General features: G+C 42.6%; 1 protein-coding gene across 3 annotated transcripts in view; it reads left to right on the top strand.

The window, feature by feature from the left end:
• B3GLCT (beta 3-glucosyltransferase) overlaps nt 1-16,584 on the top strand; it is a 523,490-nt gene that overhangs the window by 293,839 nt on the left and 213,067 nt on the right. For all 3 annotated transcript variants that reach the window (XM_089690888.1, XM_089690889.1, XM_089690890.1), the window contains 2 exons: nt 1,640-1,776; nt 9,711-9,774. In XM_089690888.1, coding sequence (XP_089547014.1) covers nt 1,640-1,776; nt 9,711-9,774 — 201 coding nt within the window. The remainder of the gene's footprint in view (nt 1-1,639; nt 1,777-9,710; nt 9,775-16,584) is intronic.

Here is a 16,584-nt window from a genome sequence, read left to right as displayed (position 1 = left end):
AAACCACTTTTACCATACTTCATGTCTTATACACTAATTTCATAGAATAATGCATGATGTTAGTAGGTAGAATAATGTAGTAGTGTTACAAAGCAACATTGTCTAATTTTATGAATGTGGGAAAAGGTGATGGATTTGTCTAAGTAATTAATTTTTTAAAACAATATTAAACAGCGTCATTTAAACTATTTTCTGAGGGACCTGATCCATGGTACCTTTTACACTATTCTTGGCTTATTCTCTGTCAAAATTTTCTCTGGGGTTGCATAATAGATGATATATATGATGATTCTATAGCTTATGATATTTTCATACTTCTTTTGTTCAATATCTTTACTGTTGTCTTTCATTGAGGCTGTTACTACAGTCCAAAATGTGCACCTTTTGGTCTACGCTTTTTTAAAGTCATTCTGAAGGTTGTAATTTCAAAAAAAGCAACTTTTTATACTTACCTGTTATGAGCAATGGTTTTGCACAGAGCAGCCCTGATCCTCTTCTTTTTGGGTCCCCCGCTGGTGCTCCTGGCTCCTCCCCCTAGCCAAGTTCTTCCAATAGCAAGCCTCTTGCTCACTCCTAAGCCGCGCTCTTGTTAATGGACATTGTCCATTCATACACAAAGCATGGCTCAACCCTGGTCCCCACTCTCTCACTGGCTGTGATTGACAACAGCAGTAGCCAATGGCTTCAACTGCTGTGTGATCCAAGGAGGAGGCAGAGACACGGGAGAACCTAGGCTCTCTTGACCATCGCTGGTTCGAGACTGGGCTCAGGTAAGTATAAAAGTATAATGGAGGGAGGGGGGGGGGGTTGGCTGAGAGGGGAACTACACCTAGAAGGATTTTTACCTTAAAGGAGAAGGTCATCTTTTTTTCCCAGCTCCCCTACACACACCTTGCACATCTCCTTTAGATTTTCCAGAACTATGGAATAGGAGGACCCACCTATCCACCCATTCACTCTGTATCCAATCAGGCAGGCCCTTGCACTACATAGTTGATAGTAGATCTAAAGGAGATTGTACAATCAGATTGTATAGTGTATGGTGAGCTTTACGGAACCTAGAACACTATTTTCCTGTTTCAATACTACAGCTCTACCCACATAGGCTGTTATCTGATCACTCAACAAACTCAGCTAAATGAACAACCTGTGCAAGATAAAAGTTAAGGTAGAAAAATAAAAATTGATGCCTGTGTATTTAGTGAGGACAGTGATCAGTGATTAATTGCATTTCATTTAATAAACGTACACCTGGAAGTGGGTGGTAGGTAGGAGGGTAGATGATGCAGGGTGTGTGCTAATGAGGTCAGCTGGTCAATTCCTTCCTGCGTCATGACGTAAAGTCTTTGCAGGAAATAAGGAAGAAGTAATGGAGAAGCTTTTTTATACAGCCATCTGGACACTAAGGTAAGGGTGTGTTAGAATAAATGGAAAGATTTTGAATTTCTTCAAAAGAAGTACATTAGTGCTATATTGGTATAAAGGGGAGCTGGAATTTACGAATAAAAAAGGCAAACTTAGCTATTTATGCATAGAATTCATTAGGGTAAAACCTCTTCTGCCTTTAGAATCACTTTAACTTAGATTTTTGTTTGTTAAAATGTTAACCTTGCTCACGTTTTCCTATTTTTTCTTTTAGAACTACTTCTTGGGAAAAGCATTGTATGATGAGGAATCTACTATAATTCACCATTACGCATTTGCTGAAAACCCATCTGTCTTTAAATATCCAGATTTTGCTGCAGGCTGGGCTCTTAGTATGCCACTTGTTAAAAGGTAATAGGTGCTCTATGGTAGTGTAAACGTATCTGCCCCCCTTTCTTGTTGTGTTTCTTTTTTTTTTTTATATATATATGCTGTTATTACAATTTACAAAGGCAACTTTGAACGGTTTTAGTCCTAGCACATTAAACCAGAGTGATATGACCCCATTCACAAATTCAGCGTTTGTAGGGGTGTGAGTGTCCCCATTTTGAATTTGTTAAATATGACTAAACTTTGATTTAAAGCCTGTCATCTGGTATTGAAAGAGAAAAATTATGTAACCAACATTTCAAATATTGATATGAAGGTTTTCATGCATTGTGATGTATTTTTGAGGTGTGTTTATATTTGCAAATATTTTTAACGTGTTTATTGTATGCATTTTAAAGCACAGAGGGAACTTCCTGCGTTTTGAGTGATGTTGCTTGCATATAAAATGTAAAGTTCATACATATTGCGCCTTAGATGTGTACCAGTAATTCTTGTAGGAGATGCACTTGCATGAAACCACGGGTAAACTATAGCAAACAGATTTTTTTTTTTTTTCGTTTTGGACAGAAACCTTTATTTGTAACATTGTAGTTAAGGTGCAATTTTAGATGCTTAAAAGTATGCCTAAATTGCAAATGTGTCTACAGGTCATAGGGGATTTTGTCAATTGCTCTCAGCCCGTTTTATTAGCAGATACTATTCCCAAATTCTTGATTCCCCAATTATTGGCAATTTACAGCTTGGACAAGGTTCTTGGCAATGGGAATGTCTACAAAGTGGTTACAAAAAGGTATACTTAGTTCCAGATATAAAGCCTGCACTTTTTTTTATAGAGGTAAAAAGTCCAGCCTACACTTTAATTCTTGCCCTCCCTAACTCCTGAATAGACTTGAGCAGAGTTTTAGGCCAGATTACCTTGATTTTTTTTTATTAAACTGTACTAATGATAGCACAAAGGGGAGTTAGATATTCACAGTCACAATGGTAGATTTCTTTTCTTAAAGGGAATGTACTCTTTAGACATTAGGGCCCCAGCGTAGTGATGTTTTCATGCTACCTTTCAAGGGGTCCTCAGAAGCTGAAAACAGTTGGGAATCAGAAGACATGATAACATCTCACTTCAAGTTGCCAAATTATAGTAATATACCATGATCCCTGTTTCTTTGCTGCTAATCTCCTGCTCACTTCTTGATAGCTATACTTTTGGGCAACAGCTTCCCTGATACTGTAAAATGTTGGTATTGTAACTCTGGTTGCCATCTTGATGAAGCTGGTCAAGCTTTCCCTGCTTTCTCCTGCAAAAGTCAATCGCTACATTAGTGATTTATTGCTTGCCGATAACATCAAGTATTACCGTATTTTTCGCTCCATAAGACGCACTTTTTTCCCCCCAAAAAGGGGGGGGAAATGTCAGTGCGTCTTATGGAGCGAATATGGAGCGGCCGGTCCGGTATTTCCACTGCCACCGTGTCAGAATACCGGGCCGGCCGCTCAGCTCTACAGCAGGACCTTATAGAGATGACTGCTGACCTTTGGGGAGGGAGGGGGAGCGGGTACCTGAATTTGACAGGTACCCGCTCCCACTTCCGTGGAGTTGTTCTTTCATCTTACCCGTTCCTCTATCCAGTGGCGCGGTCTTCCCGGCTTCTGTAGTGTGGGCATGACAGCCGGGTGCCAAGTGCGCATGCGCAAGAAGCGGTGCTTTTTGTGAATGGTAAGGCGGCACCTGGGACACATGACAGATCCCAGAAGCCGCCGGACCAATCACAAAGCGCAAGTGCTTCTCGCTCATGCGCACTGGGCACCTGGCTGTCATGCCGAGCGCCATTACAGAAGCCGGGAAGACAGCGCGCGGCTGGATAGAGGAACAGGTAAGATGAAAGAACAACTACGCGGAAGTGGGAGCGGGTATCTGTCAAATTCAGGTACCCGCTCCCCCCCCCCCTCCCCAAAGGTCAGCAGTCATCCCCTGTACTGTCTGCAGTCTCTGGTCATCCCTGTGCTGTCCTCAGTCTCTGGTCATCCCTGTGCTGTCCGCAGTCTCTGGTCATCCCTGTGCTGTCCGCAGTCTCTGGTCATCCCTGTACTGTGTCCGCAGTCTCTGGTCATCCCCTGTACTATGTCCGCAGTCTCTGGTCATCTCCTGTACTATGTCCGCAGTCTCTGGTCATCTCCTGTACTATGTCCGCAGTCTCTGGTCATCTCCTGTACTGTGTCCGCAGTCTCTGGTCATCTCCTGTACTGTGTCCGCAGTCTCTGGTCATCTCCTGTACTGTGTCCGCAGTCTCTGGTCATCTCCTGTACTATGTCCGCAGTCTCTGGTCATCTCCTGTACTATGTCCGCAGTCTCTGGTCATCTCCTGTACTATGTCTGCAGTCCATTAGTTCAGAATTTTTTTTTCCTGTTTTCTGCCTCTAAAACCTAGGTGCGTCTTATGGTCAGGTGCGTCTTATGGAGCGAAAAATACGGTATATTGCTACTAAAAGTGATATGTTGCTCTGTGAGGGGGGAATGAGTTCAGTTCAGCCACTTGAATACACAGCTACTGTTAACCTAAATTGCGTTATTAGAGAAAACATTTAAAAGATTAGAAATTAAACACATTTGATAAAAACATGTATGAATTGTAGAATACATAGGCAACAAACGAACAACTAGAATCTTGAGGGGAGGGATCGGAAAAAATGCATATGGAGGACAAGAGTCTATGGGAGAATGGGATATAGAGGGGGGTGGGATAGTGGGAGTAATGGGGTCTAAACTAGACAGTAGAGAAATTGTATCACCAGTCCAAAGAAAAAAGTGGCATCAAATTATAAAGTTAAAAATATTATTAATAGAATATTAAATTATAATACAAATTTAAAAGATACATTCATAATTGTAAGATGTCTGACAAACATAATGGATAAACTATAACTTCTGTTGTTTGAGGAGCACTTTGACCTTGTGAGAATAAGAGAATCCTCTTTGGGCAGCTCATACCTGGGCTGCAAATATCGAGGGTACTTTCTACTTTTGGGGGGACAGAATTGGTAGACTAGATGGAGGGGTATGTATGTATGAGAGGTGTGATCCAAAAGTGAGTATGAGAGACAAAATCACAAACAAAAACTATGATAGAGCAGAGCAATGACTGGAGCTCCATAAGCGTGCAGAAATTAATCAAGTTACTTATGGGGGTATGTTATAGGCCCCCTAACGTAAAGAATGAGGACACATCTCTGCTACTTTCTCAGATTGAAATGGCTGGGAAGCAGGACAATTTTATTATTATAGGCGATTTAACGATTCTGATATGGATTGACCAAATGGACCTGCACAATCAACAAAGGCTTGCAGTTTCTTAAAGGGATTACAGAACAAAACAAATTCCCCCTTTTTGTGTTTCAAATATATCAGTAGTAAAAACCACTTGCCGACGGCCTGCCCACACTGTACTGTGGACGAGCAGCGGCTGTAGGCAAAGCGATGTCCTGGTACGTTGCCGTCTACTTCCTGGTTTAGGGCCCCCTGCCCAGCACCTGCTGTGACTGCATACCTGTCAGCAAGCCCTGGGCAATGATTCACAGCCAGGACCTGCTGATCGGCTATGTGCAATCACAGCCCAGAGCTGTTGTGTTGGTAAACAACACAGGGCTCTGAACCAAGAAAGCGATCTGTCAGTTTACACACACTGTACACACATTACACATAGTTACGCATATATTTAACCCATTGATTGCCCTAGAGCTTACGCCCTTGTTGTGCTTTTGATACCGGTAGTGGTAGTGATGAATGAACTATGAATTATGAATAAAATGGGCGGTGCCTAACTTCCGTATATGATTGTGACACAGTGCCTCCAATCGTTATGGCAAATTAATAATCATTTATTCAGACACCTTAATAAAATATACCACTACAATATAACTCTCCTGAGTCCTTTTAGCAATGTGATTTCTTACCAAATATACAAATTTCTCCAATTTGATTATTAAATAAAGATAATTTATATACAAGAAAATGTATATATATTTTTATACAAAACTAATTTACTAGCGATTTGTATTTCACACACACTATCAAAGGAATTAACCACAAAAAACTGCAATTCAGATCAAGCTTCAAATGTATACACTAACAAAGCGAAATAACAAATTTAGAAAAATATGCTATTTCAATATTCAGTGCAGTCTTCCTAACTTCTAATATAATAAATTTAAACACACTTCAAATGCATCCTTAAAGCAATATGTTTGTAACATTAATATAGAGAGAAAACATGGAAACACTATTTCCTGCAGACAGTCACAAACCGAAACAGAAGATTAGTATCCAGTCTCCCTATACACTATCGAATTTTGGTAAATCAGCAAGATCTATAGAAATATAGGAAAAGTTAGCAGTTTAAACCACCACGCACAGTACCAGAAATATACTTCAATGAAATCAGTTAGAAAGTAACAAGGATTTTGGTACCAATAAAAGTTTGTTATAATACTTTTGGTACAATCTCACCAACTCCCATGGATAGCATTCTGGAGGATTAGCAAGGAACATGTCTCTCTGGTGTGATAAGGTTTTCTTCAGTGTAAAAGCCAGCAGGTCTTGTTCTGTAGCAAGAAGGTCCTTTTTCAGCAGGCAAGTTTTTATTAAGGGAAGGTTTTTTTTAAAGCAAGCAAAAACTTTTCTGTTCTATTTTTCTCTGTTTAATACTGGTTGGGCCATTGTCTGTTAAGCCCACCCACAGTAAATTTTGACAGTCTTTCAGATTGGCCAAAAATATTTTATTTGTTTTAGCTGTTCTTTTACCTGGCCACTAGAGGTCAGTCGCATTTCATGAATGGTGAACTCACTTCCCCACAAGAGTCAACATATGTGACATACGTTTCATTAAATATATGTCATGATGAAGGAATAAATGAAATATCAAAGTGGTTTTCACAGATATCCTTCAATAAAGTGCTTGGTGCATTGGTTTAAAAGTTGTGAACCATCCTTATTAGATGAGAATTAAATCTCTGTGGTTATCGCTCATTATGAAGATTGCTGCTAGTAAGAAGCAAATTCCTGTAATTCATCATGGCACTTTATTAGATGATGCAAATGCGATACTTCAGTCCATCATGCAACATACCTCATGTCCTTTTGCAACCTGCTATGTGGAAATGTATTTTAGCAAACCTTTTCATTTTAATATGCTTCAAATTGTCCACCTCAGAATCCCCATCCATAGTGTACGTTATTAGAAACTGATGACTAATACTTGGTGTACTTGTGCAATTGATAACCCAATGTGATTATGTCCTTTGAGTGTCCTTTCCAACATTGTACTTAATAATATTTTCCAAGATGGCGACCGGAGCAGTCGCATGGACAAGAGCTCCGGTTGCCTACACTGGGCACTCACCCCTCCGTGCTCCCGCTCCTGCTCCCCTCCGTGCGCCGCACAGCCGTCCTCTGTGCTCCTGGAAGGGGGAGCGGCGCTGCCCTCACCGCGCAGCCTGGAGCTCCGTCCGATCCGGCGGGGCCTGCCGCGCGGCCTACAGCACCTGCAGCCACTGGGCCCTAATCGTCGATCTGAACAGCAGCAGGGGGCAGATACTGATAACCCCCTCCCCCCGACCCTCCAGCAGTCCACTTCAGTGCCTGTCCCAGCAGGGCCAGCCGCCGCCCACTCCTATCAACCCGCGGCCTACTCCTATCAAGCCGCGGCCTACTCCATCCAAGACCGCGGCCTGCAGCAGAAGATCCGGCCGTCCACCACTCTCCCACCGCCCCAACATTGACTGATGCAAGCAGTGAAGACCCTCCCAACTTCACCCGCACCTGGAGGGTGGAGTGGTGTCACCCAGACCCCCTCCGAGGCAATTACCGCACCCGGCCTGGCGAGGCCTACCGCGGCCTATCCCAGCACGCTCCTCCGGTAATCCACCGAGCAGTGAGCCTGCAAGCTAAAGGATCATCAAGACCCACCACGGCACGCTCCCCGCAACTGTGAGCCTGCAGTCCCCATCTCCTTCTCCTCCTGAACCCACAGACGAACCCGGCCTGCGAGACCCAACTCAGCCTTCCACGACGTGGCCTGACCCAGACCTGAGGCCCTTCTGTCCACCCCCAAAGCAGTTTTGGCGAACGACCCTGCCCCCGGTGAATGGCCCTGCCTCGGTGAGGCCTACCATCCCGGACCTCCTGAGCCCATCGGATGATCAACCCGCCCCTGACCTGAAGCCCATCTGACGACCCCCTCTCATAACCTTCCAATCTGGGACTTACACAAACTGGAATTTGCAACTTGACTACCCTCCGCCATAACTTACCGAACTGACCTCTACCCATCCTGATCCTAAGCACGAGAACTCCTGCTACAAGAAGCTACGTCAACGAGATACGCCACTGCACGCTAGACTATCTACAACCATGCTCCCCGAGAAACCTTTCACCTCCCTCATTTGTCCACCACTCCGTTTACCCTCCTAAAATGCCACCTGTACTCCTCCTCATACTCCTCTCCTCCGTTTCCAAAATCTCTTCCCTCTATCCCTCTACTCCTCCCAGACAACTATACATCGAACCCTCACTGCTTCCATCTCCCCACTATGGCTCTCACCACCACCTCCTGATACGCCACTCTCCCATTGACCCAAACGCCACCACCGGCAGACTCACACGCTCTTGTACATCCCGTTCCCATGCCATCTTTCTCACCCTTCTTCTCCTAACCGCGGGGGACATCTCCCCAAATCCTGGTCCCCCACCACCTCACTCACCCACTAGGTGCCCGCCTACTTCCACAAACTGGCACCCTTCTGTCACGGACGCATGATCGCCGCCACCAACATGCGACAATCTCACAACCTCGACCATCAATACGCCACGATCGGGGCGTCAGACCCCAGACCTTCTCACCAAACTCGTGACTGAAGGACTGGCCAATCCAGACCATGATGTGACATGCGTAACAATGCCACACTCAGCTGCGCCCTGCACAACGATTGTCCAGCTAATGGAACGCAATGGACGCACTGGCAGCCTGAATGCGCTTGTTACTGGGTTGGGTTAATTACGCAACTAACCCTTCACACTGCCACCACCCCTTTTTGTACAGAGAAAGGGGAAACCTCTTTATTGAATATACACTGTAATGGTTGAAAAGTCGCCTGTCCAATACGGTCACCGCAGGCCGATTGGGCAGAGGATTAAACAAGCACAGTAGCGTCTCTTCAAAAGGCAGGAATTCGTAAATTGCAATTAAGCGCTTTAGAAACAGTTTAACACTTTCAGAAAGAAAGATTTATTACTAAAAGAGTCAAACAGGTGCAATAAAATATTTACAGAAAAAAGATGTAACTAAGATATATATATATATATATATATATATATATATATATATATATATATATATACATACATATACACAAAGAATCATAGCACAGCAAGGAGATAACAGGGAGAAGTTAAAGGGCTAAGTTACTTGCCATTTAAGCCTTTGAGGTAAGTATCATATTATTGCTGCAATTACCCATCTAAATGTCCCTTTAGTCTCCATGATCCACTCAGATCTGTAAAATTAAAATTGCTAAATGGGTTAATATGTGAGCACCCATTCCTCCCACATTTATATTTAAAAATGGAAAATCAAATGGATTTCACCAAAACATAATTTATACTTGTTTCCTTTTATTATTAGAAATGAAATAACTCAATGTTTTGATGATCTTTTCTATATTTGATGTCATTATTTTAATTCAATATATTTAAAAGAAAGAATTTGCAATTAAACTTTACATTATTTAGTTTAAATGCCTTTTGGATTTGTTTCTGGCATGACTAGAATTAAAAATAAATGGGCCCCAACTCATAAAGTCACTTTAGATTAGTTTGCTTCATGCAGTCCATATTCCACAAATGTTATTGATGTGCTTTTTTTTAACATGTCACAATAAATCTTTTTTCATTTTGCATTTTCTAGGCTTGCTAAAATTCTTATTAAGGATCCACCAACGTCAGATTTCACAATAGACTTGAAGCACGAGGTGAGCTATTTTTCTTTACTAATAATAAGAAAGTTGTCCAAGGCTTTTTTCAGCCAGATTATGTCAGAACTGTGCCACCTACAGTGCTGGTCTTGTGTTTGACGCTCCCTACTGTCACTTAAAATGCAGAAGCTTGACTTCTGTGTTTATAAGTAACAACATACCACTCCTGGCAGCAGGCACAGAACCTGCTGTGTCCTGCACAGCAGATGCAGGGGTGGGAATGTACACAGCTGCACTATCCTGGCAGCAGCTCCTTCTGAAGTCCGCTCCCCCAGACTGCACTCTCCTGAAGTTCTAGCTGCTCCTCTGCAGCCCCTCTCTGGTACTGGAAGGTGGGATAGAGAGGGATTTAGGGGTGGGAGGAGCGTGCTCTATACTGGGGAAAGGGGGAGCTCTGTACTGGGAAAGTGTTTGTATGTGGGAGGGGTCATTTTTTATTTGTAAACTAGTCTGTATGACATGCCCTCCTGAACCCTGCACTCTGTATGTAGCATGTTCCTCAACTCTGCACTTAGCGTAGTCTTGGACTCTACATGCAGCACACCCCTGAACCCTACACTCTGTACATAGCTCACTCCTAAACCCTGCACTGTGTGTGTAACACACACCTGTTTTTATTTATAAGTGCACCTTTACGACCCTCCCACTATGCAATTTGGCCACACCCACTATTTGATACAGCACACAACGCGCCACATTGCCGTTTCCTGGGGTGGTGAGGGTGAATTTCTGCGCCTATTCTCTGAAGTTGTGTATACAGTATGTGGACACACTTAATATTCATTTGGTCTGGTGGGGTTTTTTTTCTGTTTATGCACTTTGTATGCTCTTAACTGATTGATAAACTGTATTAATATCATTATTTTTTAACGTATACTCCTCTTACAGCATTTTCCAGACATACTCATAATTTTAAAGGAGTACTGTACAAGCCCCCTAACCATACCACTAGGTGCAGGTCCAGTTTGAATACTTGAATACATAAAAGGAGGTTGACTGCACTCCAATAAATGGAAAATCCAGTGAAATTTAATTAAGAAAATCCATAGTACAAAACATCACGGCTCAAAGCAGCCAGGGAACACAGATGTTAATGCATGTTGTGTGAAACACATTAACATCTGTATTCCCTGCCTGCTTTGAGCTGTTATGTTTTGGATTTTTTGCATTAAATTTCACTGGGTTTTCCATCTGAGTGTGGTCAACCATCTTTTATGTATTTAAGCACTCACCTTGGCATTGTAATTAATCACAAGGTGCTTCACTAGTCCAGGGCCTTGGTCCATTTTTTGTTGTTCCAAGACCTTAAAGACCCCTTTTGCGTTCTGTATAAGGTAAGACAGTGTTTCCCTGTGTATTTACACTGGTTTCTTCTCTTTTACTAACACAAACTGCAATGCGTAGCGCATTGTGGTGTTCTACAGGCAGAATGTGGGTGTTATTCACTTTATTGTAGTAACCCCTGCCATTTTGTCTTTAACATTTCTCAACATCACGTCTCCTGGATGATGCTTTCCTTCTTATCTTAGAATGTTACTTCACTCTTGCCATGTACAAAGACACAGTCAAAGGAACATGGTCAATGCTTGGGTTATAGTGGCTCCTATATTCAGATATGCACAACCTCACCCATTCTGCACTCCATAGCCATGAGTATCCCACTGGGGACCCTTTCACTTCTCAGTGGCCTGCAGAAAACTTTAATCATCATTTAGAGTGATGGCTGTTGCCTTGTCACTGAACAATGTCCTGTTATGTCATTGCTCCCATTATCTAACTCTGGCTTCCTCTCAGTCATGCAACATGTGGCCTGGCAATGTGTCCTGACAAAAGCAGATTGCTACCATGTTTGATGCCTTTCCAAAGCTCTTGGCTCGTTTAGAAACTTTTGTTTCTAGATATTAAAACTTCATCTATCCCCCATTACTGGTCAGGATTCAGAAGCTGAACTTCCTTACCTTGAGGATTCTATAGAGGAAAGCATTGAAGCCCTGGTTTTGTGGCAGAAGCTGCAAAGGGTTTTCCCTCCCTTGCATTTCATGAGGTATAAGCTGCAACTTCACAATTGCTAACACATTTCACACTAAATTTGGACAACACTAATTGAGGCGGTGTGCACTAATCTTTGCCTAACAGTACCCGACTGCAAAAAAGACTTTCTCCAGAAACGCTCAGCTGATTGTGCACTTTGAGGTCTAGCTCACCCCTGAGAGGGCATACACTTAGCTTTTTGTCGAGTTTTCTTATGGAAATGAATTTCACAGCTAGTTGACACAGTAGTTCAGTGGTTCAGTAGTTCCAGTGGTTCAGGTCAGGGTTTTATCCTGTTCACATATGTGCAGTTTAGAAATGGTTCCCATACAAGTCAATAACCTGCAATCCACATCTGAACTGGACCGCACTGCTCAGAATCGGACAGCACTCTTTTTCAATCTGCACTGAATCCGAAACTGCCAGTGCACTGGAAGTATGTGAACAGGCACTATAGGAAGCAATGTTATTTCACATGTCATTAAGTTTGGATTCAAACCGCATCCAATCCGCATATATGTAAACTGTCACTTAAGAAGAAATTGGCTATTCCAGTAGTGGATTCTGCCTTCTCAGTTTTCCATAAACACCTTACTGAACCTATTGAGGATGTTACCTCTTTTAGGATTTTGAATTCTTGGGATTCTTAAAGGCGTTATTAACTCTTGCAGGCCCAGCCCTGTAGCCAGCTATTGTTGATATGTGCATTTGCCAGACTAATGCTTACTGTACATGACATATGAATACAAAACATGACCGTACCTTTTGAGGACCCAGATTTCTTGGAACAATTTCAGCTGATGCCATTGGCAGTGCTGTACTGTATTGAGGCTCTAAAACAGGGACGTCTCCAAACTTTACACTTTGAGGGCCACACTGTATTTTAAGCATTTGCGGGCCCAAAAAATTGATTTGTTTTATAAACTACTCCACAACAGCGGAATAGAATTTGACAGGCTGCTGGCAGCAGGACTAGATGGCACACCTAAAATCCAGAGCCTCATGCATGGAACCTTTACATTTGGTTGCCATCAGAGTCTCCCCATACATCTGTGTCCCCATAAGAGTCTCCTTGCAAACTGGTGTCCCATCATTGGTGCCCCCTCTTCATATTTGTGTCCCCATCCCATCAGAGCCTCCTGCTCATTTGTGTCCCTCTCAGAACTATGGAACAACCCTGGCCATCTTTCTCCCCTTCAGAGCTTAAAGCCCCCCCCCTCCTCCCGCTCATTTGTATCACCAGCAGTCCCCCCCACATTTGTGTCCAGCTTACATCAGTATCCACAACAGATATGCTGCACCTTCCGGATCCAACCCAGCTGTTACACAGGCACACTGTATACAAAAGTACATTGCTAAAGGACATCCATGCTAACAGTGGAGCTGGAGCCAAGAGGTGCAGCAGTTCTGCACCAAAGTACCTAATTGGTTGCCACTACACCAGTAGTCCTAGCAACCACTGAGGTGGTGGGTTGGACTGGTTTTGTTGGGTTGCAAGACTTGTGGTACATACTGCCAAGAGGGTGAGTATGCAGCTCAGGTCCTGCAACCCGACAAAGTTTGAGCAGAGACAAACCCTGCAGTGAGTCTGAGGACGCCAGCTGTGGACCTAAAAAAAGCTTCCTAGCAGGCAGAATGAAGGAGACCCCTGCTTTAGAACAGCCTTTCTCAACCAGGATGCCTTGAGGTTTCTTCAAGGGCGCCTTGGCAAAATGTCTAAAAAACTGCCCAAAGTTTGTATACAAGCCAGTGGGTGGAACAAACCTGCCTTTTAGTTACACAAAGTCACAGGTATTCATTGTGCACCACTACAACCTTCTAGCCGACAGCGTCCTGACAACCAATGACAACATCAGTTGATAAGGAGGATGTCAGCTGCTTGCACAGCATCCTAGTTTCACCCTCCCCTGCCCCCTCCATCAGTGCTGGGGTCACGTTAGCTCAGTGATGGAGAAAAACTGAGGGAGAAGAGAAACACTGGAATACTAGTCAGTACCAGTGTACAAAAGTGTATTTACTTTGGAAGAAATAGTCATTTCTAATGTTGGGTGTCCTACATGTGTGGATGTTGCTTCATTATATAAAACTATTAGAATAGTTTTTTTTACATTTTAGAATAGGGTGCCTCAAAACTGTCCATAATTTTAAAGGGTGCTTTTACCACAAAAAGATTGAGAAACACTGCTCTAGAAAATGTGATTCACCTAGTTTCTATATTGTCCTTTATGTCTGTGCATATGCACAGGGTTTTGTGGCTAAAAGCTTGATCTTTAAAAGAAAGCAAGCCACACACCACTGACCATGGCTTCATAATAGGTTATTGTACCACAAACCGTATAAGGCATGTTCGTGCTATAAGAACTGCCTGTGACGATCGCGGCGTCAGACCCCTGACCTTCTCACCAAACTCGTGACCAAAGGACTAGCCAATCTAAAACCGCGATGTCACGTGCGTAACAATGCCACACCCAGCTGCACCCTGCACAATGATTTTCCAGCTAATGGATCACCAATCAATGTACCGGTAGCCTGAATGCACTTGTTACTGGGTCAGGTTAATTACACAATTAACCCTTCACACTGCCACCACCTCCTTTTATACAGAGAAGGAGGAAACTCGCAATACCAGCAATAACACTATGATGGTTGAGATAACTGTCTGTATAGCACGGTCACCACAGACGGGTTATACAGAGGGTTAAACAAACACAGTAGCGCTCTTTTAGAGGCAGGAATTCGTAAATTGCATTAACGAGCTATAGAAACAGTTCAACACTTTCAGAAAGAAAGATGTATTACTAAAAGATCAAAAAGGTGCAATAAAAAAATATTTACAGAAATTTTTTATATATATATATATATATATATATATATATATATATATATATATATATATATATATATATACACAGAAAACAATAGCACAGCAAAAAGGTAACAGAAAGGAGGTTAAAGTACTTGCCAATCAGCCTTGGGTTTGCAGATCAAGTTTCAGAGCGAAAGGGCACGTCTCCCAATTTGGTTCTGATGTTAAACGGGAGAATTCTTCAACTTCTCTTAGGCCTGACAGCCCATTTTGTAGTCCCCCAGCAGGGGGTGTCTCTAAAGCCAAGGACCAATGCTTCATTTAGGGAGGAAAGGTCTGGGTGGAGCCTTAAACTAGAGCCAAAATCTCTCATAACTCATATTTTGCTCATAACTTTCCCTATACACAAGTGACATTCCACCCGCGGGTAGATTAGTATGCAGAACAGTTACATATGAAATACATATTTGAAGGGTTCAAGAGATATAATTATCTGCTGTCCTAGGTATTCCAGTCAGGGAGTGTGACCTATCAAACTGTTTGTCTTCTCGTGGCCAATCTGCAGATATACCTGGTTTTTATGTAAGTCTCATATTCCAAGGTATGACACATAGGGGAAAAATGGCTTTTAAAAACGTTATCTAGTCTCTACTCCTTCTGGAATGTGTTTGAACTGTGGGGGAAGGCTTGGGTTATCTTTTACAATATGCTAGATTACTCAGCTTCTTAGACAGCCAGGCACTTCAGCTTGGGAGGTTTTATAGCTCAGGGCTCCCTGCTGGGCCCTGGCCTGCCTGTGACACTTCCAACACACACACCGGCCAAATGTCACTGTGACTCTCAGAGAGGGAGGAGGAGAACATGGAGAATTCTTAACAAAATGGAGTATGCATCCTTCTCTGTGGGCACGATTGCTACACTGCCCCTCTCTGACATGTTTTTACCATAGTTGGTTTAGTTATCAATTCAAAGAGTAAGCCTACTGTGGTGAAATGCATCAGCAGGGGGAGGGGTTAGAATTTGAGTTTCAGATGTTTGGTTCTAATTGTTTATTTCAAAGGGGGAAAAATAAAGTTTACATATCTTCACCCTCCTCACTTGTCTTCCAGTCTTCTCGATACAGACCAAAAGAATAGAGATTTAATGACCACCTTGCACCAACTTATACCAGTTCCTTTAAAAGAACGGTTTTAAGGTTTCCGCAACCGTGTGATTGATTGTTTTGATTGTTTTTGTTGATTTATAGCAGTGTTATTTTACTCATTATGTAATTTTCTTTGAGACACAGAGGTGTTGCACAGCACTTTTTATTTTCTGTTTTAGCTCTTATACATATGAGGAGATTGAAATCAATACCTTTATTTAATATGGTCCACCTCTGGATCATAGATACATATTTTTTAATACAAACGCAAGTTATGCTATTTATTTTTCATCCATTTTAGTAATTTATAGTATTGGTCGAATCTGTGATGTATTTATATAGTGATGATATTTTGTATATAATGGTTTTTTGTTCTATTTTATTGTCACTGCAGTGCTGTGCTTGAGTAGTCCGCTTGAATATGGTGCTTATATATAGAGCTCCAAAAATACGGCACCTTTGGCTTTACATCTTCCCCTGCTGCTATCCCCACTGTGTTAATTATGGCACCAGAAGCATGGCACTGAGTCTGATGAGTCCATCAGTATATGGTGCCCATGCACAGGGCTCCAGAAATATGGCACCCATGATTTGCATATATTACTTCACTGTTCTGGGAGTGCTGTGACTAATTACGCCTTCACAAATATGGCGCCTGCTTACAGGGCTTCAGAAATAGGGCACCCTTCCTTTCTAGCTTATTTAACCAAGCAGACCTTCTAAGATGTCAACCCCTAAAACCAAGGGAGGATTCTCTGCAGCAAGAGATCTTTCAAAATCTGTAACCTTTCAAGCCTGGGGAAATCCCAAATGTGTAGCCAAGATC

This window comes from Staurois parvus, unplaced genomic scaffold (genome assembly GCF_062004578.1).
Source record: "Staurois parvus isolate SC_StPar_1 unplaced genomic scaffold, SC_StPar_1.0 ptg000544l, whole genome shotgun sequence".
Lineage (NCBI taxonomy): Eukaryota > Metazoa > Chordata > Amphibia > Anura > Ranidae > Staurois > Staurois parvus.
This window is presented reverse-complemented; position numbering and strand designations above follow the sequence as displayed.